This window comes from Nyctereutes procyonoides, unplaced genomic scaffold (assembly GCF_905146905.1).
Source record: "Nyctereutes procyonoides isolate TBG_1078 unplaced genomic scaffold, NYPRO_anot_genome, whole genome shotgun sequence".
In the NCBI taxonomy this organism is placed as follows: Eukaryota; Metazoa; Chordata; class Mammalia; order Carnivora; family Canidae; genus Nyctereutes; species Nyctereutes procyonoides.
Genome location: NW_026575120.1, coordinates 46,308,802 through 46,326,879, shown reverse-complemented (window position 1 = coordinate 46,326,879; position 18,078 = coordinate 46,308,802). Strand labels below are relative to the sequence as shown.

Below are 18,078 nucleotides of genomic sequence, written 5' to 3'. Positions count from 1 at the left end.
TATTTATTTATTCATGACAGATGCACAGAGAGAGAGACAGTCAGAGACACAGGCAGAGGGAGAAGCAGGCCCCATACCGGGAGCCCGACGTGGGAGTCGATCCCGGGTCTCCAGGATCGTGCCCTGGGCCAAAGGCAGGTGCTAAACCGCTGCACCACCCAGGAGTCCCCAGGTACATTTTTTTAAAAGGCGAAATTCTAATACATTTAATTGAACACAATATATCCAGTGTTATTACAATAATGTGTAAGCAATAGAAGTACTAATGAACTACCTTTTCTTCTAATTCAACAAAAGTCTGCTATGCATTTTACTCTTCAGCACGGCCACATTCCAAGGGCCACCGCGTGGGCAAGTGCAGGTGGGGGGCAGGGTTGTGGAGGGGAAGTGGGGGGCTGTGTCCTGGCCTGGAATCTGGGGGCCATGGGGCCCGGGGATGGGGGGCGGTGCAGGGAGGGGGTGAGGACAGAGGAAGCTGCTGGAGGCACGAGGCAGCCACCGTCAAGGGGACTCACCTGAGGACACAGGTGGTGGTGCATCAGGCCCAGTGGGCTGGGGCCGCGCGTGTGAGGGTGACAGGCGGGAAGGGGGAGGCTCGGGCAGCCGGCCCCGTCTGTAGAAGTGACCCTGCACCCCCAGCGCAGCTCCGGGACCCGCCAGCCCCCTCCCAGGTGCGGCTCAGCCCAGCAGCCCGTGCGCTGCGCTGCCTTCAAGCCAAGCCCGGCCTGGGCCTGTTGCCGCTGAGCCCGGTGGGGCCCGGGGTCAGCGGTGGGGCCTCCGGGGTCAGAGCCACCACCAGGGGGTGCGGCCCCCCCAGCCTGGAGCACCTGGGCCGGGACACGGGGTGCAGGGGCGGAGACACACGGATGCGCGGGTTGCCCTCAGGGTTTTTAATCTACTTTAGTTCGTTTCAGGCGTCGAGGCTGCGTGGGTCACATGGCGAAGAGCGCGACGCACCAAGAAGCTAAAACAAGAACATTCCCGGTTCTGGGGCAGAAGGCACAAGTGAGGTGGTTCACGGCAAAGGCACAGGGGTGCGGGAACCGGCCCCAGGGGACCCCGACGCCGACTCATGGCCTTCCTCGGGGCCCAGGGCGCCAGGGGAGCGCTTCCCTCCAAGTGGCAGGTGCGACTCGGGTCCTCCAGGTGCGCCGCTCCATTTAACCCTCACGGCGGGACAGGCCACCAGCATCCGTGGCTCGTGATGGACGAATGAGAGACGGGCCAGAGCAGGTGCCCGGGCTGGCGGGCGCCGGAGAGGGATTCAAACCCGGGGCCGCACGCTCTCGCCTCCCCATGTCTCCTTCACCAGCGACAGACAGTAAGGGGTGGGACGACCTCGGGGGAGCCTGGCTTCCAGCAGCGGGGCCACAGAGCCGCGGGGCTGAGGCACACGGGGCGCGTGGCCCGTGGCGGGGCTGTGCTGTGGCTCTGCTGCGCCCACGTCGTCCGGCAGCGACCGCGTGGGCTCCTCGTGGCTGCAGGTGACAGCCACCTCCCATCCAGGAGAGCGCTGGGCACGGGGGTCCCCCCGACACGGGGCTCCGGCAGGCCCACCTTTCCCCTCCTCCCGCCTGGGCCTGCTTGGCGCCCCAGGGGACCCCTCTGGAGGGGCTGTGCCCCCGGCTGGAGCAGCCACGCAGGGGCCGGGACGCCCAGGCGCCCAGGACGGCCGGCGGGTGCTGCTCCCCCAGGTGCTGTCCAGGCGGACACGCTCCCGGCTCCTCCCGACGCTCCGCTGCGACCCCGAGGCCCTGTCGTTCGGTTCTCCTCCCTGAGGGTCCCGGGCCGGCGCTCCTCGAGCTCCTCATCCGGGCCGGGCTCCTGCTGCCCCTGTGGACGGCAGGCGGCCCCGCCGGGCTCGCGCGCTCACTGACCTCCCGCGGCACGGTGCTCCGGGCCAGTGAGCCCGGGGTTGGGGACCGAGCCATGGGACCCGAGGCGCGCGTAGGGCCGCAGGCAGAGCCCGAGCACTGGGAGCCCCGGTAACCGCGCACACTCCTGCTGACGGGGCATCAAAACGCATTTTTAGGACCATCACCTCCAAGCAGTGTCCCTGACCCTGGGGTCGCTGCCCTCATCAGGCCCGGGTCGCCAGGGCACCTGATGAAGGAGGGAGCGGAACAGGTAGAGCACGCTCCGACTCCCGGCTGGGATCCCCCCCCCCACAGGCCCCGGTCCGAGCCGGTTCCAACCTTACCGCACCCCTGCACCCCGGGCCCGGAGAGACCTTGGGCCCTGCCGTCGACCCCCAGCCCTCAAGGCCACCTGAGGTCCGTTTGGAGACTGTTGACTTTTTTTTTTTAAGACTGTGACGTTTTTGAAACAAATACCGAAAATCTGTCGTTTTGCAACCTCTGTGTTCTTTGATTTAGGTTTTATTTATTTTTTTAAAGATTTTATTTATTCATGAGAGAGAGAGACAGACAGACAGACAGAGGGAGAAGCAGGCTCCACGCAGGGAGCCCGACGCAGGACTCAATCCCGGGACTCCAGGATCACACCCTGGGCTGAAGGCGGCGCTAAACCGTTGCGTCCCCCAGGGATCCCCGGATTTAGGTTTTAAAGGGAACATCTCTGAGTGGCCACGATTACAGTCACGACCGAGGCCCTACAGGCACCCCGGAGTCTGAGATCCCGCGTCGCCACACCTCGATTAAGATAAGAGGAAGAGAACGGGCACGCGTTTCTGCTAGAAGTATCAGCGTGACTTTGGGTATTTTATTCCAACTCTCCGAGTCCCCGTTTCCTCACCTGCTGGGAACAGGAGAAGTTGAAGAACAAGGTTTACTTACCAGCACCTGCCACATTTCACGAACTACAACCTGTGCTTTCGTAACTTACTGAGTCACCAACGACCTTTTGAGATAAATGCAATTATCGTCAGTGATTTACCGATGAGAAAATTTAAACAGAAACAGCAAGCAGGGACAGAAACTCTCCGTAACTAGTCTTAGGTGGAGTACCAGCTGGGAGGACCAGGGCTCAAACCCCGGCAGTGCGCTAGCACCCGGGCTGAGCGACAGGACCCGGGGTCAACGTGTGTGGAGGGCGGGAGACACCACTTGGGAGGTCAGCACACGGCCCGGCACACGGCAAGCACCCAACAAATCGCGGCAAGTTATCAAAACAAAACACGATTCTAAAATAACGCATCCACAATAAAAAAAAATTAAATAAAATAATGCATCTTGCAGCTATTTGGCGGTAAAAACATGCACATGCTCAAAGCATATGCACATTTTCACATATATGTGAAGTAACTATCACCCAGTAGATCTTTTGCCATCGTGTTATCACGAAGTCACTCTTGAGATTTATATTTTCCTTTTTTTGCTGGATTAACGAAGCACCAGTAAAGCCAAGGACGTAAATCAGAATTTATTCTGAACATACCATAAGGAGACAAGACGGTTGGTCAAATATTCTCTCCTCCTGAACACAAAGGATGTATCAGTAGCATCTTTTTTTTTTAAGACACAACGATTTATAAAACTGCAGAGCAGGTCTGTCTTAAATATTCACAGATAAAATCATGAACCAACATTAATCTGGAGTAACTGGCCATCAATAAACATTTACTGAGAGTGTGTTCTACAGAGGGTATTTTCTTTAGGACAGAATTAACGGAGCTTTCTATTTGGAGGGGCTGAGAAATGCCTCTGTTCTCTCGCCCTGCTTGGGAGAAGGGATCTGAGTCTCTGACCTCACCTGACCACACGGAGAACGACTCCCCAGTTAGTAAAAGTAATGGATTTATGTTCTTGTCCACAGACTGGAAACGGTATCAGATGAAATCCTGGGCATAATGTTGAGTCAGGACTACTGTAAACTGAAATAATTTATATACCTGGACCTTCAAAATATCTGAATGAAGCTTTAAATTCAACTACGTGGGTATTTTACCCACCCAGTTGTCAAACATCTCCATGTTTCCAAATTACTGGTTTGACTAAGGCCCGGCTCTCGTTCCAACGCTTGTGTTAGGTTAAATCAGTCTGTTTATAATGACAAAATACTAAATGGTAACGCGACATTCCAAGGTAGCTGATCTTTCATCTAAAAGTAGGTATAACTCATAAAGAAATGGTCTAACCCCTTTCCCCCCTAAAAAAAAAAAAATCCTACTGACGGGTGACTTCCTGCAAGGTGGCATTGGACGTATCTGCCAAGACAGCCTTTCCTTCAATCCAAGACGTTAAGGACAAATACTATTATGGTTACAACCTACGATAGACATTTCTCTGTCTTCTTAAGTGTGAGTCAAATGTGTATCAGCAGTTACTTTGTGTCTGTAACCTGGTGGGCAAATTTTTATGTACTGTATTTTTATAATGGTCCATTTTTTTTAAATGGTCCATCTATTTAAAAGATCACTTTATTGAGACAGATCTTTTCAGTGAATGTAATAATAAACCATGTAACTTTACAAAGGAAAAACAAAGTCAACGTCGTCGTTGTCTGGATATAAAGGAAACTTGGTACCACTGTAAATGAAACGAAATCACATGGAAATGGAAGACAAGAAAAAAAAATCATTAGTATGTAGGAAGCAGGCATTACCCAGATTGGCACTTTACTTAGCGGCCTGGCTGATTTTAGGCACTGGCCAAGTCTCAGTGGGACAGCCGCGATTACAGAACCGTCAAGCAGCTAAAACTCGCCGTATACATCGTCTAAGATACACAGATGAGTTTATATAATGAAACCAATATATTGCTTTGCAATTATGAGTACTGTAGTGTATTTTTAAAAACTTGCTCAACATTTACGAAAAAATATCATAACTTTGTAAGCTCAGAACGCAGGACCAGCCACAAAGCCTATCAAAGTAACAGAAGACCGCTGGGGAATTCCTGGGTTGCAAAATGTTAAATAGCACAGACATGAGAGACAGAAAGATTTTATTTTTTCTTTTGCTTTCATCCAAACACACCCTTTTCTGGAAAACGTAAAAGCATGCACATTGATGGCATTCTTACAAAGAAAAACTAAGTAATAACTAAGCTGCAAATCAACAATAATAGTAAGACAAAGGCTTAAATGATATGTGAAAAGATGTACAGGTAGATACAGGGCTCTTAATTTTAGAAAATAATAATTCAAGTCATATCAACACATGTTAAAAAGAAGCTTCTAATTTTCCAAATATTTTGATACAAAATTTTTAAACTAACAAATATATTTTATAGAACTTTTGTGAGAATATAAGTATGTTCTTAAGAAACATGATGTTCAAAGTGATCTTATGCAGTTCACTGTGACTCCTTAAAGTCAGTTATAATCAACATAATTCCAATGGTATTTCTTCTTAAAATTTAAATTTAGAGCATATCCATGATATTCAAAGTAAGTTATGCAACTTGCATTTACTTTGATCTAATTAGAAATAGGTTCTAACTTTAGGGTTTTTTTTTTTTTTTTTAAAAAGTATTAACAGAGACACGGGATTGATTTGAATTTCACCTTACAATAAGAGAAAAAACGACAATTGGCATGAGAACACTTTTCAGTTTTACTGACCCCGCCACACTTAACCAGGCCGGCCGTATCCCGTGGGGATGTGTGCACACACACACTAACGTATGTACAATTCCCTCCACCCGGCTCCGCAAAGGTGCCGACACGGCCTCCTGTCTGGGTCTGGAGAATCCGTCAGACGAAATCTCCCTTATTTATTATTTTCATTTTGTTCATGATTCAGCTGGTGTGTTTCATCTGGGGACATGGATACAATTTTACAACAAAAATCCATTAAGCAGAAATGTTATCTTAAGGGACTAGTAGGCAATCACATTTAAGTTGTGACATAAAAACAGAGCAGATCCACAAAGGCCGTCCTCCCGCACAGGACAGATCTTATTATTTTGAGACTGAAAACCCAATCGTGTGATTTGGTTCCTGAAACACAGCTCTTGTGTGGAGGTGACGTGGACGGTGGTGTAGCCCCATGGGGACTCATGACAACTAAACACATCCGTCCAGGCCTGACGGATGCAGTCTCCCGGGCTCGTGGAAGGTGACCTTCTTGACGTGCGACAACCGCAAACCGTCTGCTGCAGCCAGCGAGGCCGGCCCCGAGAGCGTGGAGGAAGGGCCTCTGCCGCAGCACTGACACGCCTCTCCCCGGTGTGTGTCCTGTGCCAGGCACCGAGCAGCATGCTGCCGGGAATCCAAAGGAAAAGAATCCAAACACGGTGGGAATCGACCGTGAGGACATTAAAAAAGTGACTTCTGAATTAAAGGTTTTGCTAAACTCAAGAGTTACAGGCAAAAGGCACATGCTAGTGAATCTAGTCAGACGTCTGGAGGCTCCCATCACCTCAAATATCTGCGGACTCAGGTCCAACAACGGTTCACACTGATTATTTTGATATAAAAAATGATAGGAAACCTGCAGGTTTTCAAGTAGTTATGGCACAGATGTCGGGAAGCACTAAGAGCTTCGCGGAACTCTTCAGAAAGCCGGGCAATGGAAAGTTCTGCCACAAAGAATCAGGGTCACAATTCTAACTTAAACTTAATTCTCATATTTTATACATTATTCTTTTGTATACAATACAGGGTGTGCAAATTAAGCTGTTTCAATAAATATTAGAAATGTTAATTACTCTGCAAATATAAAGTAAAATCAGCTAACGATGCAGTCCACTAAAAGCATGCGCTACCCAGAGCTTCCTCCCCACGTACAACTCCTCGCCCTTTACCTTGTATCCCTCTTATATTTAAATACAATTTCTTTCACTCACTTGGAGAAATTAAGCAAACAGCAAAATATCACAGAGCTCCAAGATACTAAATACCGTAGCGAGAAAGGCTGGATTAGTCAAGTTGTAAAAAATTAAAAATAACAAATACAGTAAAATATACTGCAAATTAATGTTCATGAATGCAGCTATTTGAATTACAAAACAATCATCATACAATCCTATTAATCTTCTGAAGATGACATTAGTTCACAGGAGATGCCAAGTGATAGCATACACTGCTTAGCTTTTCCCTTTCCAGCAGCTTCTGTTCTAAAGTCATGAAACCACGTTATGTTTGCCCAAGACCAACTGCATATTGGCTTTAATCAGAAATTCTATTTTATCCAATGTTCAATCAACAAGGCTTTATTTACACTTCTTATTAAATTCGGGAAACAATCTGACGTAAGGTGTGGCTGCCAATACTAAACCATGCAGCGCATCCCACTGCCTGCAGACGGCTGGCTACCTGTTCATGCCTTTATACTAACCCACAAGCAGCCAATTAAGGTTCCATAAATCCACGTTCTCACATAGAGTTTCCTTCCAGCCTCGGTCATGAGCATTCCAGCAGTCAAACCACTTAAGATCAACAACGATGGTAAAGTCTTCTTGAGACTTAATTTAGAATTAACACTTTCCCCAGGAAATTTGTTTCTTCGTTCTGGATCCAGTGAATCATAAAATTCAATAAGCAACCTGTGGCCACAATGGAAAAAAAGAATTCAAGTTCAGGCTTAGTCATTTAATATTCCAACTAAACAAATAGCTACTGGATGCCTATCACATTCTGGAGAAGCTATAGGTCCTTGGGGCGCGGGGGGGGGGGGGTGAGATCAATAAGGAAATACCCAGAGACTTGATTTAGTTGGTTTCTGGAATTTAAAAATACCTTTAATATTCTATTGTATGCAATTCTTTTTAAAACATGGTTTTAAGTAATTTTATGGAGATGATTTTTTTAAGCTTTAGATTTTTAATAATTTTAAACAACCAGACTCGCACAGGGTAATAGCCCATCTCACTTTGTTCCCACCTTCCCCATCTTTACTCTTCCTTCCTATAGCTCTCATTCCATCAGAAGTCAAAGAAAGAGTAGAGCTCTTGTAACATACATGGGGTTTCCCCCCAAAAGCCCCTATTGGCATGGAATTATAAAAATAGGTACAAGAAGAGAAAAACAGCATAGTTACTTCATTTTCCTATCTAATTTTAAAACTGTAAAGTTATAACAGCAGAACAGACTCGGCATAAAACTCCCAAACCCAAGTACAAAAGTGGAAAGTCCTTCTATTACCTAAACAGGTTCCCTAGAGAGAACCACTGTTTTAAAAGGTCCAGACTCGTCCTAAGTATGTGTTGGCGCCTGTAACACGACGTACATTGGATATTAAGCATACTGTTCAAGCTTTTTTTTCTGAGAACTGATTTCCATGTCAAAACACATGTATTTTACTTTAGAACTTTCTTCCATAACCAGAGTGGGTAGCACTGAGCGGCTGGTGGAATTAGGTCACGTACATCTGACGCGATGAAATACAGAAATGCAGCTCCTTGTCTATACACTTCATAAAGCTTCATTTTCAATGCAGCACACTTTTAATAATTTTAACTCTTTAAAGTTAACTCGCAAGGGTCAATGAGGAAGTAATTTTACTGTAATACAACCACGAAAGGGAGAACAGAGCAGTCTGTTGAGAAGCACATTTGAATAAAACAGGAAAGATTTCTGAACATAAACCTAATTTTGGAAGTCTTACTTTTGAGTCTGTAAAAACTCCACACTTTTCAACATGGTTTTTAGTAAATGATGCATCCTATAATTAATGGATCTATTTTTTTCAAAAAGAGGATAAATAGTAGAGATGTTTAAAATATTCTTTCAAAAACAGGATATGCATCAGAAAGGATAAAACTCCCATTGACAGCAAACAGTAAATAATAAAGCCTGAAGTTTTCATCCAAGAGAATTCAATTTCTAAGTATCATATCAAAACCTGACATCTACTTTTTATCTTCCTAAAATGAGAAGAAAATTCTAAAATGTTTTCCTTTGGAAAACTGTATTAAATCCAGGAGGTTCTAATATCCTCTGCAGAGGGCACCAGCCTCTTTCAGGTTTGCTCTTCAGTAAGTGGGACATCATGACCCCTCCCTCAGTTTGACCTCTTTAAGCTGTGCCTCACCCAAGAGGTATCTAAAGACACCTGTAATTTGCTTCCAGGCAACGCTCAGCAAGGGTCAACCCTGTTGTTCACAGTGTTGTTCGCTCTGAAGTGATGTTATTAGTGTGAACGAACTCAAGGTCCATCCTAGAAACTGGTTAGGCCCCAAAGAACTCACGGCAAAAAGACCCTTTGGTCCGAACCACGTCACCTGCCCTTTCCTCTTCCGACACTTTCCACACGTACATCAGACACTCCTCCACCCACAGCCTCACCTTCTGGGCATGGGGGGCATGCCAGCCAGGTCTCAAGCACGCACCATGTGGTGTGACCTGCGGCACCTCACAGTGGAAAGTCTGTGTGTGTGTGTGTGTGTGTGTGTGTGTGTGTGTCCGTCCTCTAATTTCATATCTCACCAGAGTCCTGTCTAGGAACTACTGCGAATAAAAGCAGGGAGCCCTCCTGTAGTAAGTTCTCTCACAGACTTTGTAACAGTGAAGTTTAAAACATGAACAGATTGGACCTGAGTCTATTAAAAAAAAAAAAAAAAGCATTCTTAAGATAATAAGACTGCTTACATTAGTTTCAAATTGTTTATTTACTACAGTGAAATTTAGCTGAACTCAAGTTTTTGAGGTAGGAGAACTGCTGTTACTCACTTATCTTTGATTTCAAAACGCTCATGAAGCCATCTTCTCATATATGCTTGTTCTTCCGGAACATCCTTTTTGTCTATACGGTCAATGTGGATATGAATTTTTGGACATTCTTTGCAGAGAAATTCTAACAAGAAACAAAAAAAATTTCATCCTTTTGTTATTTTGGAACTCATGGGTTATGTAAAACAATTCAAAATGAGGTAAAAAAAATTTTTAAATGATGGAAAAGCATTCTTCAGCAAAAAAAAGAAAGAAAAAAGCTAAAAGAAAACAAGAACTATAAACTGATTCAAGCTGAAGTAGAACCGTGTGTTAGAATTTCCAGTCCACTGCAACTGCCCGCGTGGTAAGTTGAGTCAGTAGCCGTACGGTAACGCTGACTTCCGAGGCAGCCCGGGAGGAGAGGCTGGACCCCGCCAAGTACAAACCCAGCCTCTGAGGGGTCCCCGAATGCCAGGCACCCTGAGGCTCACTGGCCACCAGTTTCCAAGCACATCACTCTGCCGTTCCCACTGGACCGTGGGCCCCAGCAGGGAGGAGATGGAGCCTGTCTGGCTCCCTCTGCCAGAGCGCTGGGAGCGCGGAGGCGCGTAGCCCGGCACCGACCGTCACATACCCAGACCCGGACGTGGGAACAACAGGCCCTGCTCCAGGACGAGCCAGTGGTCTCCCCTCGCTGCTACTCCCCGTATATTCACATACCATCCTCGGCTTAGGAACCAAATATTCTTGGTGGAAGAGCCACGAGCTCTTAGATGGCAGTTCCTCCAGCGCCCTACCTTGAGCAAAGCAGGCGGTCCCTTAGCAGCCTGGGATGCCCAAGCGATGAGGCCAAGATTTACTCCAGGACAGGAAACCCTGAGCTGGGAAACCCCCTTCCTTGGAGGCGGCTCTCGGTGAAGAGGCGAGGTCGTTCACATACTTCAAGGCCTCGGAGAACCAGGAGGTGTTCCCGAGGGACGTGAGGAGACTAGGTTCCCTAGGTGAGCCTGCAAGGAGGAGGCGGAGGCCTGCTGCCTCAAGAGGACGCGTGTTCAGTCATCTAGAAGCGGTGACTCACAGGCTCTGCAGTTGGAGGAAGACCTTGAGCTCAAAGAAGTCCCCGTTCTTCGGACTCCGCACACAGCTCCTTTTTGCTACGTATTCTCTACCACGGTTCTTCTCCATCACTGGTGTCATCAAGCCTCAGTACCACGCGGCCTTTCCGTCATCAAAACTCTCCTGTCACTTACTTTCCAGAGCGAGCTGGCTTTGATGATAAATGTGCAAAAGGCACTGCCAGAGGGAAGACTTCACCATTCGGTATTTTTGTCTTAGTTTTCCCCAACTTCTGTTTTCATGAATGTCATCGAATTGCCGCTGAAGAATATTTTAGCAGCGGAACCGTGCGGCGGGCAAGAGCCGGACAGGTGTGGGTGGCCCCCTGGTCAGCCCTGGGCAGACGTGTGAGCTCTTGGCGTGCGTCTCCCGGTGTGTGAGCCGGAGACTCAGAGACAGGGGTGGGTGGGGGGCAGCTCCCGGCTGACAGGGCTGCTGAGCCTGGCCTGCTCCGTGCGGGGTGGTGGTGCCAGCACACCAGATGCCCGACGTGCCCCTCCGCATCGCCGGAACCACACATGCATCTACCCTGACAGCGCGGGTGCGAGGAGACAGAAGTGAGCAGACTTCAAAAGTCAGAACTGGCACGCGTGTAAACCACGGTGCCTGGGAAGTGACAGCAGTGTCCTTCGTGGGACATCAGCTGAGGAGGGCAGAGGCACAGACCCTGTGAATAGGACTCCCGGCTCCAGAGGGGTGCTTTCAGGGTGTGCCCCCTAAGGTTTACGTGGTACTCTGGTGTTTACAACCGTGTCGTGGGCGTTATTCCATCCCATGTCTGGGAGTCCATGGAGCCAAGTGCTACCACGCTTGGCTCAGAGAGGACCCAGGGCGCACAGAGGCCTGAGGTGCATGGAGGCCCAGGGTGCACAGCGCTGGAGCCCATCAGCCGGCCCGTGTTGAGGACCCAAATGTAAACCATGACAATCATCAGATAAACACTACATGACTTTCAGGAGACACGAAAGAAGTGACATAAGTGTTTTCTTCAATATTTAATAAAGCTCATGTATCTATACTTGTAAAAACTATTTTAGTTGAAGGTTATTTCATATTGTGTGAGCAAAAAATTTTCCCATAATATTTAGAAATATATGGTAAAAGTGTTCTAATTAAGGTATACTGTTTTCCTCCTCAGAACTTTCCTAGTAGAGCCCCAGAGTATACTGACATGCGAGGGTAATAGGAGTCTTCCAGGTACTCCCATATGTCACAAGGACTAGTCTCTGGAGAAAATGAGCTGCATTTGCTCTGTGCCTGGGGAGACAGGAGAGAAAAGCCGGGCTCAGAGAGTGAAGCAGAGGATGTCCATGTGCTGACCTGGGACAACCTGCACACGCCGGGACCTCACCTGGCCCCCACACTGCTGGCTGGCTGGCTAACAACCCCTGCCCTCTCTTCCTCTAGGGCAAAAAGATGACCTAAATCCCAGAGTAGAAAGCTGGGCAAACTGTTGTAAAGTCACACCAAGGGGCATGATGTGGCATTTTTCAAACATTATAAGTGTATATACTGATGTGTAAGGATGTTTATGGACACCCTACTAAGCAATTAAAAGCAAGATATAAAGAAAACAATATATACAAATGACCTCATCAAAAAAATATCCAAAGGCACAAACATACTACAACATGGAGACATTATAAAAAGGAAGATTTTGAGGAAAATATCCCATTTGTTAACTGCATCTGGACGGGTGAGCCTGTAGCATTTCATTCCTTCTTTGGGATTACCTGTAATTTCCCCCTCTAATAAGTCTCCGTTTCATATAAGAAAATAGTAACAGAAAAAAGCTACCCAGCACCCTATTAAATGATTTAACAGAACCTTAGCTTCACAATGTATTATGCATACCACCCACTAGAGAAATGGATTTTAAATAAGTCAATGATCATCAGACTGGCCTCTCTCTCCTCTGCCCGATGGACATGGTCCAAGGAGGACAAAGACCTGATGACAAGACCAGAGGAACCACAAAGTGCATGCCCAGTGGGCTCTGGTCAATACTCCCCTTACAAGGAAAGGCACCACGAAATGAGAAGCACAAGCATCACTACTGCTGCCTCTCTAACATGACGCCTCGTTAAGGCCCAAACTGGAAGACTCATGAGCACAAGAGTTCACAGACACTGCAGCTTCTGCCCTCACCTGCAGCCCGTCCACCTTAGCTGTCTAGAGCGGCGCTGAGGCCCTGCATGCTCAACAGTCATCCCAGGTGACTCCGATGGAACTATAATACTTCTACACTGCGCTGAGAAAGGCTGGCCTGGGGCATATAAACACACAATCTAGCAACCCCAAGATTTAGCAACTATGGAAATAATGTTTTTAATTGGGTGTCAAATACGAATCTTAAATGACAGTCCACTATGTATGGAGATAATATTCAATACTAATTACACTCACCCACCAAGTACTTACGATGTTCTAAGGTACGGAATCTTATTTTTTTTTAATTTTTTATTTTATTTATTTATGATAGGCACACACAGAGAGAGAGAGAGAGGCAGAGACACAGGCAGAGGGAGAAGCAGGCTCCATGCACCAGGAGCCCGATGTGGGATTCGATCCCGGGTCTCCAGGATCACGCCCTGGGCCAAAGGCAGGCGCTAAACTGCTGTGCCACCCAGGGATCCCAGGTACGGAATCTTATACCTAATGCAACTTACATCATAAATTTAAAGTGCATCTTAATCTACACTAGATTAACGTAGGGCAGACTATCAATCGATTTACAAGGTAACGGGAGCAAGGACTTTCAAGCTACGGGTCTCAAACTCACAATTAAAATCAACATGGAACACGGAAAACCAGATGTCACCTCTCATGTGCACAGGTACATTGGTGGAGTAATTTCTCAGCAGTGGAAATGCACGAGCACTTGCAAAGCGGGCACACGCGGCCAGGGCAGCTTCTACAGAGGCTGCACTGTCCTACATCTCTAACAGCAAAGTACAGACGTGACTCTTCTACTTGAAGTTCACCCACAGGGTCTGTCTTCAAACCTGATACTGGGATTTTTGCCAACATGATCATAAAACATGTTATCTTGCTATAAATTTTAATTTGCATTTTTCTTATTATGAATGAGATTGAGCACTTTTTTTTTATGTGAACTATTACGCAGTTATTGATCATTTTCTTATCAATTTGTAGAAGCACTTTATACATCAAGGGAGTCCGGCTTTTTTCCCTGTGATCTAAGTTGCAAGTATTTTCCCACTTTGTCTTCAGTCTTCTGATTTTACTATGGTGTATTTTTCCTCGTGGAAATATTCACCCTTAATTGACTGAAATGACAGATTTATTTTCCACATGGCTTCTGGGTGTGATAATTAGAAAAGCTAACCTCCTCAAAAAGAGACAATTTGTAAGGAAAACACAAAGCCACTGTCAGCTAATATGTATGCAGTAGAGGAAGCAGAGCAGTGGGAGGGGGTGCTGGGTTGGAATCTAGACAATGCAACTCTAAACTGGTTTTCTTCCTCAAGGCTTCTCACCCTGTTGGGGGAGGTAAAGAACCACCATATGCTGTGTGCTAACCTTTTGGCATAAGCACGTAATGCCATGGGAGAGCTAAAGCAAGAGAAAGCAACTGAGCTAGGGGAGAGGAATGTTGGGGGGAGGGCAACAAAGGGAAGGGGTTTCACTTGGAAAGGAGGCCTGGCCTGCACACAGCCTTCATTCCTGAAGGCGAGGGAGTGAAAGAGCGGACAGCTAGGATACAGAGTCCTCGGAGGGCAGGCTAAAGAGGTGGGACTTGGCCCTTGAGCACTGCCCAAGCCAGGAGCTCTTACGACCGGGACGGTGGCATAATGAAAGCATTTTGCAAAGGTTATTATGGGAATTATATGTTTCTCATGAACAATAAAAACATGTTCAATAAATCTCATTTTTTAAACAATGATAAACTAGTGATAATATTGTTGAACAAGTAAAAAGCATGTCAGTTTTCAAATGTAAAAATAGGTCACTGACTCCTTGGATGGTTGAATAAAAGAAAAATATTAACACGTTGCCTTTTTTATAAGAAGGGAGGGACTACAGGGTAAGAATGTAGACTTAATTTTGAACATACGATACACAAAAAAATTAAGAAAAGTGGTTACCTTTGGGCAGGGGAAGGTGAACCTGGGTGGATGGGGACTTGGTGGAAAGCAAGCCATTTCACGGTATGCTTTATATAGTGTGGTTTTTAAACTGTTTGATGTATATTCCAAAAAATTCCATTTAAAGTGAAAAAAATCTTCAGCTTCCTACGTGACAACTGCTCTGTGTTAAAGGCAAGTGTGAGAGCAATCAGTCTCACTACTTCAGATTTGTATTTCCAGCCACTGTGACCACTGTTCACCCCATATGGCCCCCACTCACCCCCATCAGTGCTTCATCCCTGTCCTCTCCCCTGACCCCCTGCTCCGGGCAGCAACTCTCTGTGTCTTCTAGACATAGTCTGAACATCATCGGCCTTCAGGAGGACCTACTGACCGAAACACTCTGATAGACCTGGTGTTTAGACCTTCCACAGCCACCAATGTGGCACGAAAAACCCTGTTCCCTCTCTTGATCACAGCTCTACTGGGCACTTCCTTGTCTCCCTAATCCTAAATTTAAATTCCTCTACCAGCCGAGCGTATCTTTATGTTTAACTAGAATACTCTGCTCACTTAAAATTCTACTTTTTCTTGTTACATCTGACATACACATAGACAATAGCTAAAAGGTCTTCAAAGCCCAGCACAGGTTGAGGGAGCCTGAGTGGTTCAGTCAGTTAAGCCTGTGACTCTGGATCTCAGCTCAGGTCTCAGATTTCAGGGTTGTGGATTCAGGCCCCTCCACACTACGCATGAAGCCTACTTAAAAAAAAAAAAAAAAAAAAAAAAACCTAGCACAGATCTGAAAAAAAAGAGTCACATTTACCTGTTTCTTCTTGACAAAGGTAGTAAATTTTGTAAGTATCATGTAAAAGTACATAAAACATGAATGCTGACCACTGCAGAGGTGAGCACTCTCTTCCTCATTCCCTCCCTTTGATTTACATAGCCTTCCATTCTTATGGGTAGAAAGAAGCTAAATTAATGACAATGGGCAAGTCCAAAGGCCTAAAGACAGCAACCAGGAAATACCAAACTTAGCAGGACTCCTGATATTCAAACTGGTATGGATCAGTAAAAAATACCTGAAAAATAGATCAATTATATACTCAGAAAGTATATCAAGTAAATGTTATAAAGTACACTCACCCATTAAAGAGAATAATTACACATTCACAAATAAATGACATAATTCAAAATTTACACTCACCAGCCATGGATGGTGCTTCTTTCCGCTGCCCCTTATCATCAATAGTCCCTTCAAAAGCCACTGTCACATCATAAATTGCATCTAAATAATTCTTCATAGAATCAAAAGCAACATGAGTTGCCTTTATTCTTGGTGTCAGCACATGTTTTAATACTGCAAAGCCTAAAAAAAGAAGTGGATTCAGTGTGACCATAAATTAGTTACAAAACTCTTCATCAGAATATAATACCCAAATTGTTTTTAAATTCCCAGGAATAGACAAGAATATATTAAAAGCCACAATCTCCTACATACAGGACTTGAGGTTTAGAAAGTACTCTTAGGACTTGATCTATTTGAATCAACATTCATTTATTTATTAAACATCTATAGATACGAGATGCTGGGGAAAACTCAGAACACCGGCCCTCAGGAAGCTATGACCTGAGAAACCCTTCAGTTTGGTAAACCCTGACAAGGGCGGGTATTACAATCCTCATCTCTGGCAACAGAATAAATGGCATCCTGCCCTTCGCCACTTCAGATTCAGGAGTACGATGCATAAGTTTTGACTCCTAATCCACGATTTAATTTTATTTCTATTTAAACAGGGAGGTTGGACTGCAGGAGCACCTAAATGACCCCCGCTGTGTAGAGAACCTGAAGTAAGAGCTGGTGTGGTCTATATAATGTGGAACACCAGGCTTGATACCTACAATACTGCTTATTAAAAAAAAAAAAATTAAACCGAGAAATAATTTACACACCATAAAATTCATCATTTCAAATTGTGCAATTCAGTGGTTTTTAGTATATTCATAAAGCTGTGCAGCCATCACCACTAACAAATTCCAGGCCATTTTCATCTCTCCAAAAAACACCCTGGACCTTCTGCAGACACAGGACATTCTCCTTCCCTGGATTTGCCTGTTACAGACATTTCACATAAAGGGAATCAGACACCATTGGGGGCTTTTGTGTCTGGCTTCTTTCACTCAACATAGTGTTTTCGAGGCTCATCCATGCTGAGGTATGTTATCAGTGCCTCGTTACTTTTTGGAGATGAGTAATTCTCCACTGTATGGATATACCACATTCATTTATCTATCGATCATTTGGGTTGTTTCCAACAGGTGGCTACTATAAATAATGCTGCTACGAACATGCACATAAACTGTATGGGAATGCCAAACAAGTTTCCATATGAACATAGGACTTCAATTTGAGACAGATACATACACACATATACTGTATATACTTTTCAAAGTTTCTGTAACTGAGAAAACACTGCACTTTATATAGGATAATCAATCATATCCAAGTGCTCCACTAGTGTTAAGAATTTGTCTTTCCCACCCCCTTCCTATTTCCCACTGTCTCCCTTTCTCTTGATTAGAATATTTACTGACAATTTAACAGAATAGAGTAGGTTTCTGAAGTGACATGAGAACAGACTGGCCTAAACTTGATTTGGATTTTCTTCTGCCTCTCTCCAGGGAAAGTTAGCTGCATCAGGAAGAACAGCTATAGTATGTTCAGATCTTCCTGCAGAAGAATTTTTAAAATGTGAAGCGGTGTGGGAAAGGAAAAGATTCCCACAACCACATATCTGACTGAAGTCCCTAGGGCAGAGGCAGCTTAATTTATTCACAAACTTATAACAAAATGCTGAATAGTATAACAGGCTGGGAAACATCCACTTGTCGATTAAATTAGTTAATACTTCCTTCTTTGCTACTGGAGTTCATCCAATTTTATGAAGTCCAAAGTTCCACAGATTCACCCTGTGGTATTCAGTGAGAACAAATTACCAGAATCCACTAGTTAAGATAGGAAGACAGAAAAATACTAGTTAAAAAGAATAACGAAAGCCTGAATAAATCAGCTTTGTGACAGATGAATAAGAAATGCCCGTCACTAATACATAAGAAAAGCTAAGAAAAAGAATCTCACTGAGGAATGCACCAGGAGCCTGACTACTCTAAACACATTTTCTAGATCCAATCCACATCCTGCATATTTCAGCTTTTATCTTCCAACTCTTGAAAAAGAACAGCCAAGGAGGAGGGAGAAAAACAAGGAGACCAGGGTGACACAGAGGACCCCCGAGAAGAAAACATCTCAAGA

At 45.5% G+C, this 18,078-nt stretch overlaps 1 protein-coding gene across 3 annotated transcripts in view; it reads right to left on the bottom strand.

Annotated features, from left to right (window-relative positions):
- Window positions 1-4,887: 4,887 nt before the first annotated feature.
- Window positions 4,888-18,078, bottom strand: part of AGPAT5 (1-acylglycerol-3-phosphate O-acyltransferase 5) — a 57,985-nt gene continuing 44,794 nt past the window's right edge. For 2 of the 3 annotated variants that reach the window (XM_055335048.1, XM_055335049.1), the window contains exons 6-8: window positions 15,973-16,134; window positions 9,574-9,697; window positions 4,888-7,448 (exon numbers count right to left, since the gene is read on the bottom strand). In XM_055335048.1, coding sequence (XP_055191023.1) covers window positions 7,223-7,448; window positions 9,574-9,697; window positions 15,973-16,134 — 512 coding nt within the window. In that variant the 3' untranslated portion in view covers window positions 4,888-7,222. The remainder of the gene's footprint in view (window positions 7,449-9,573; window positions 9,698-15,972; window positions 16,135-18,078) is intronic. The other variant, XM_055335050.1, reaches the window with a different exon arrangement.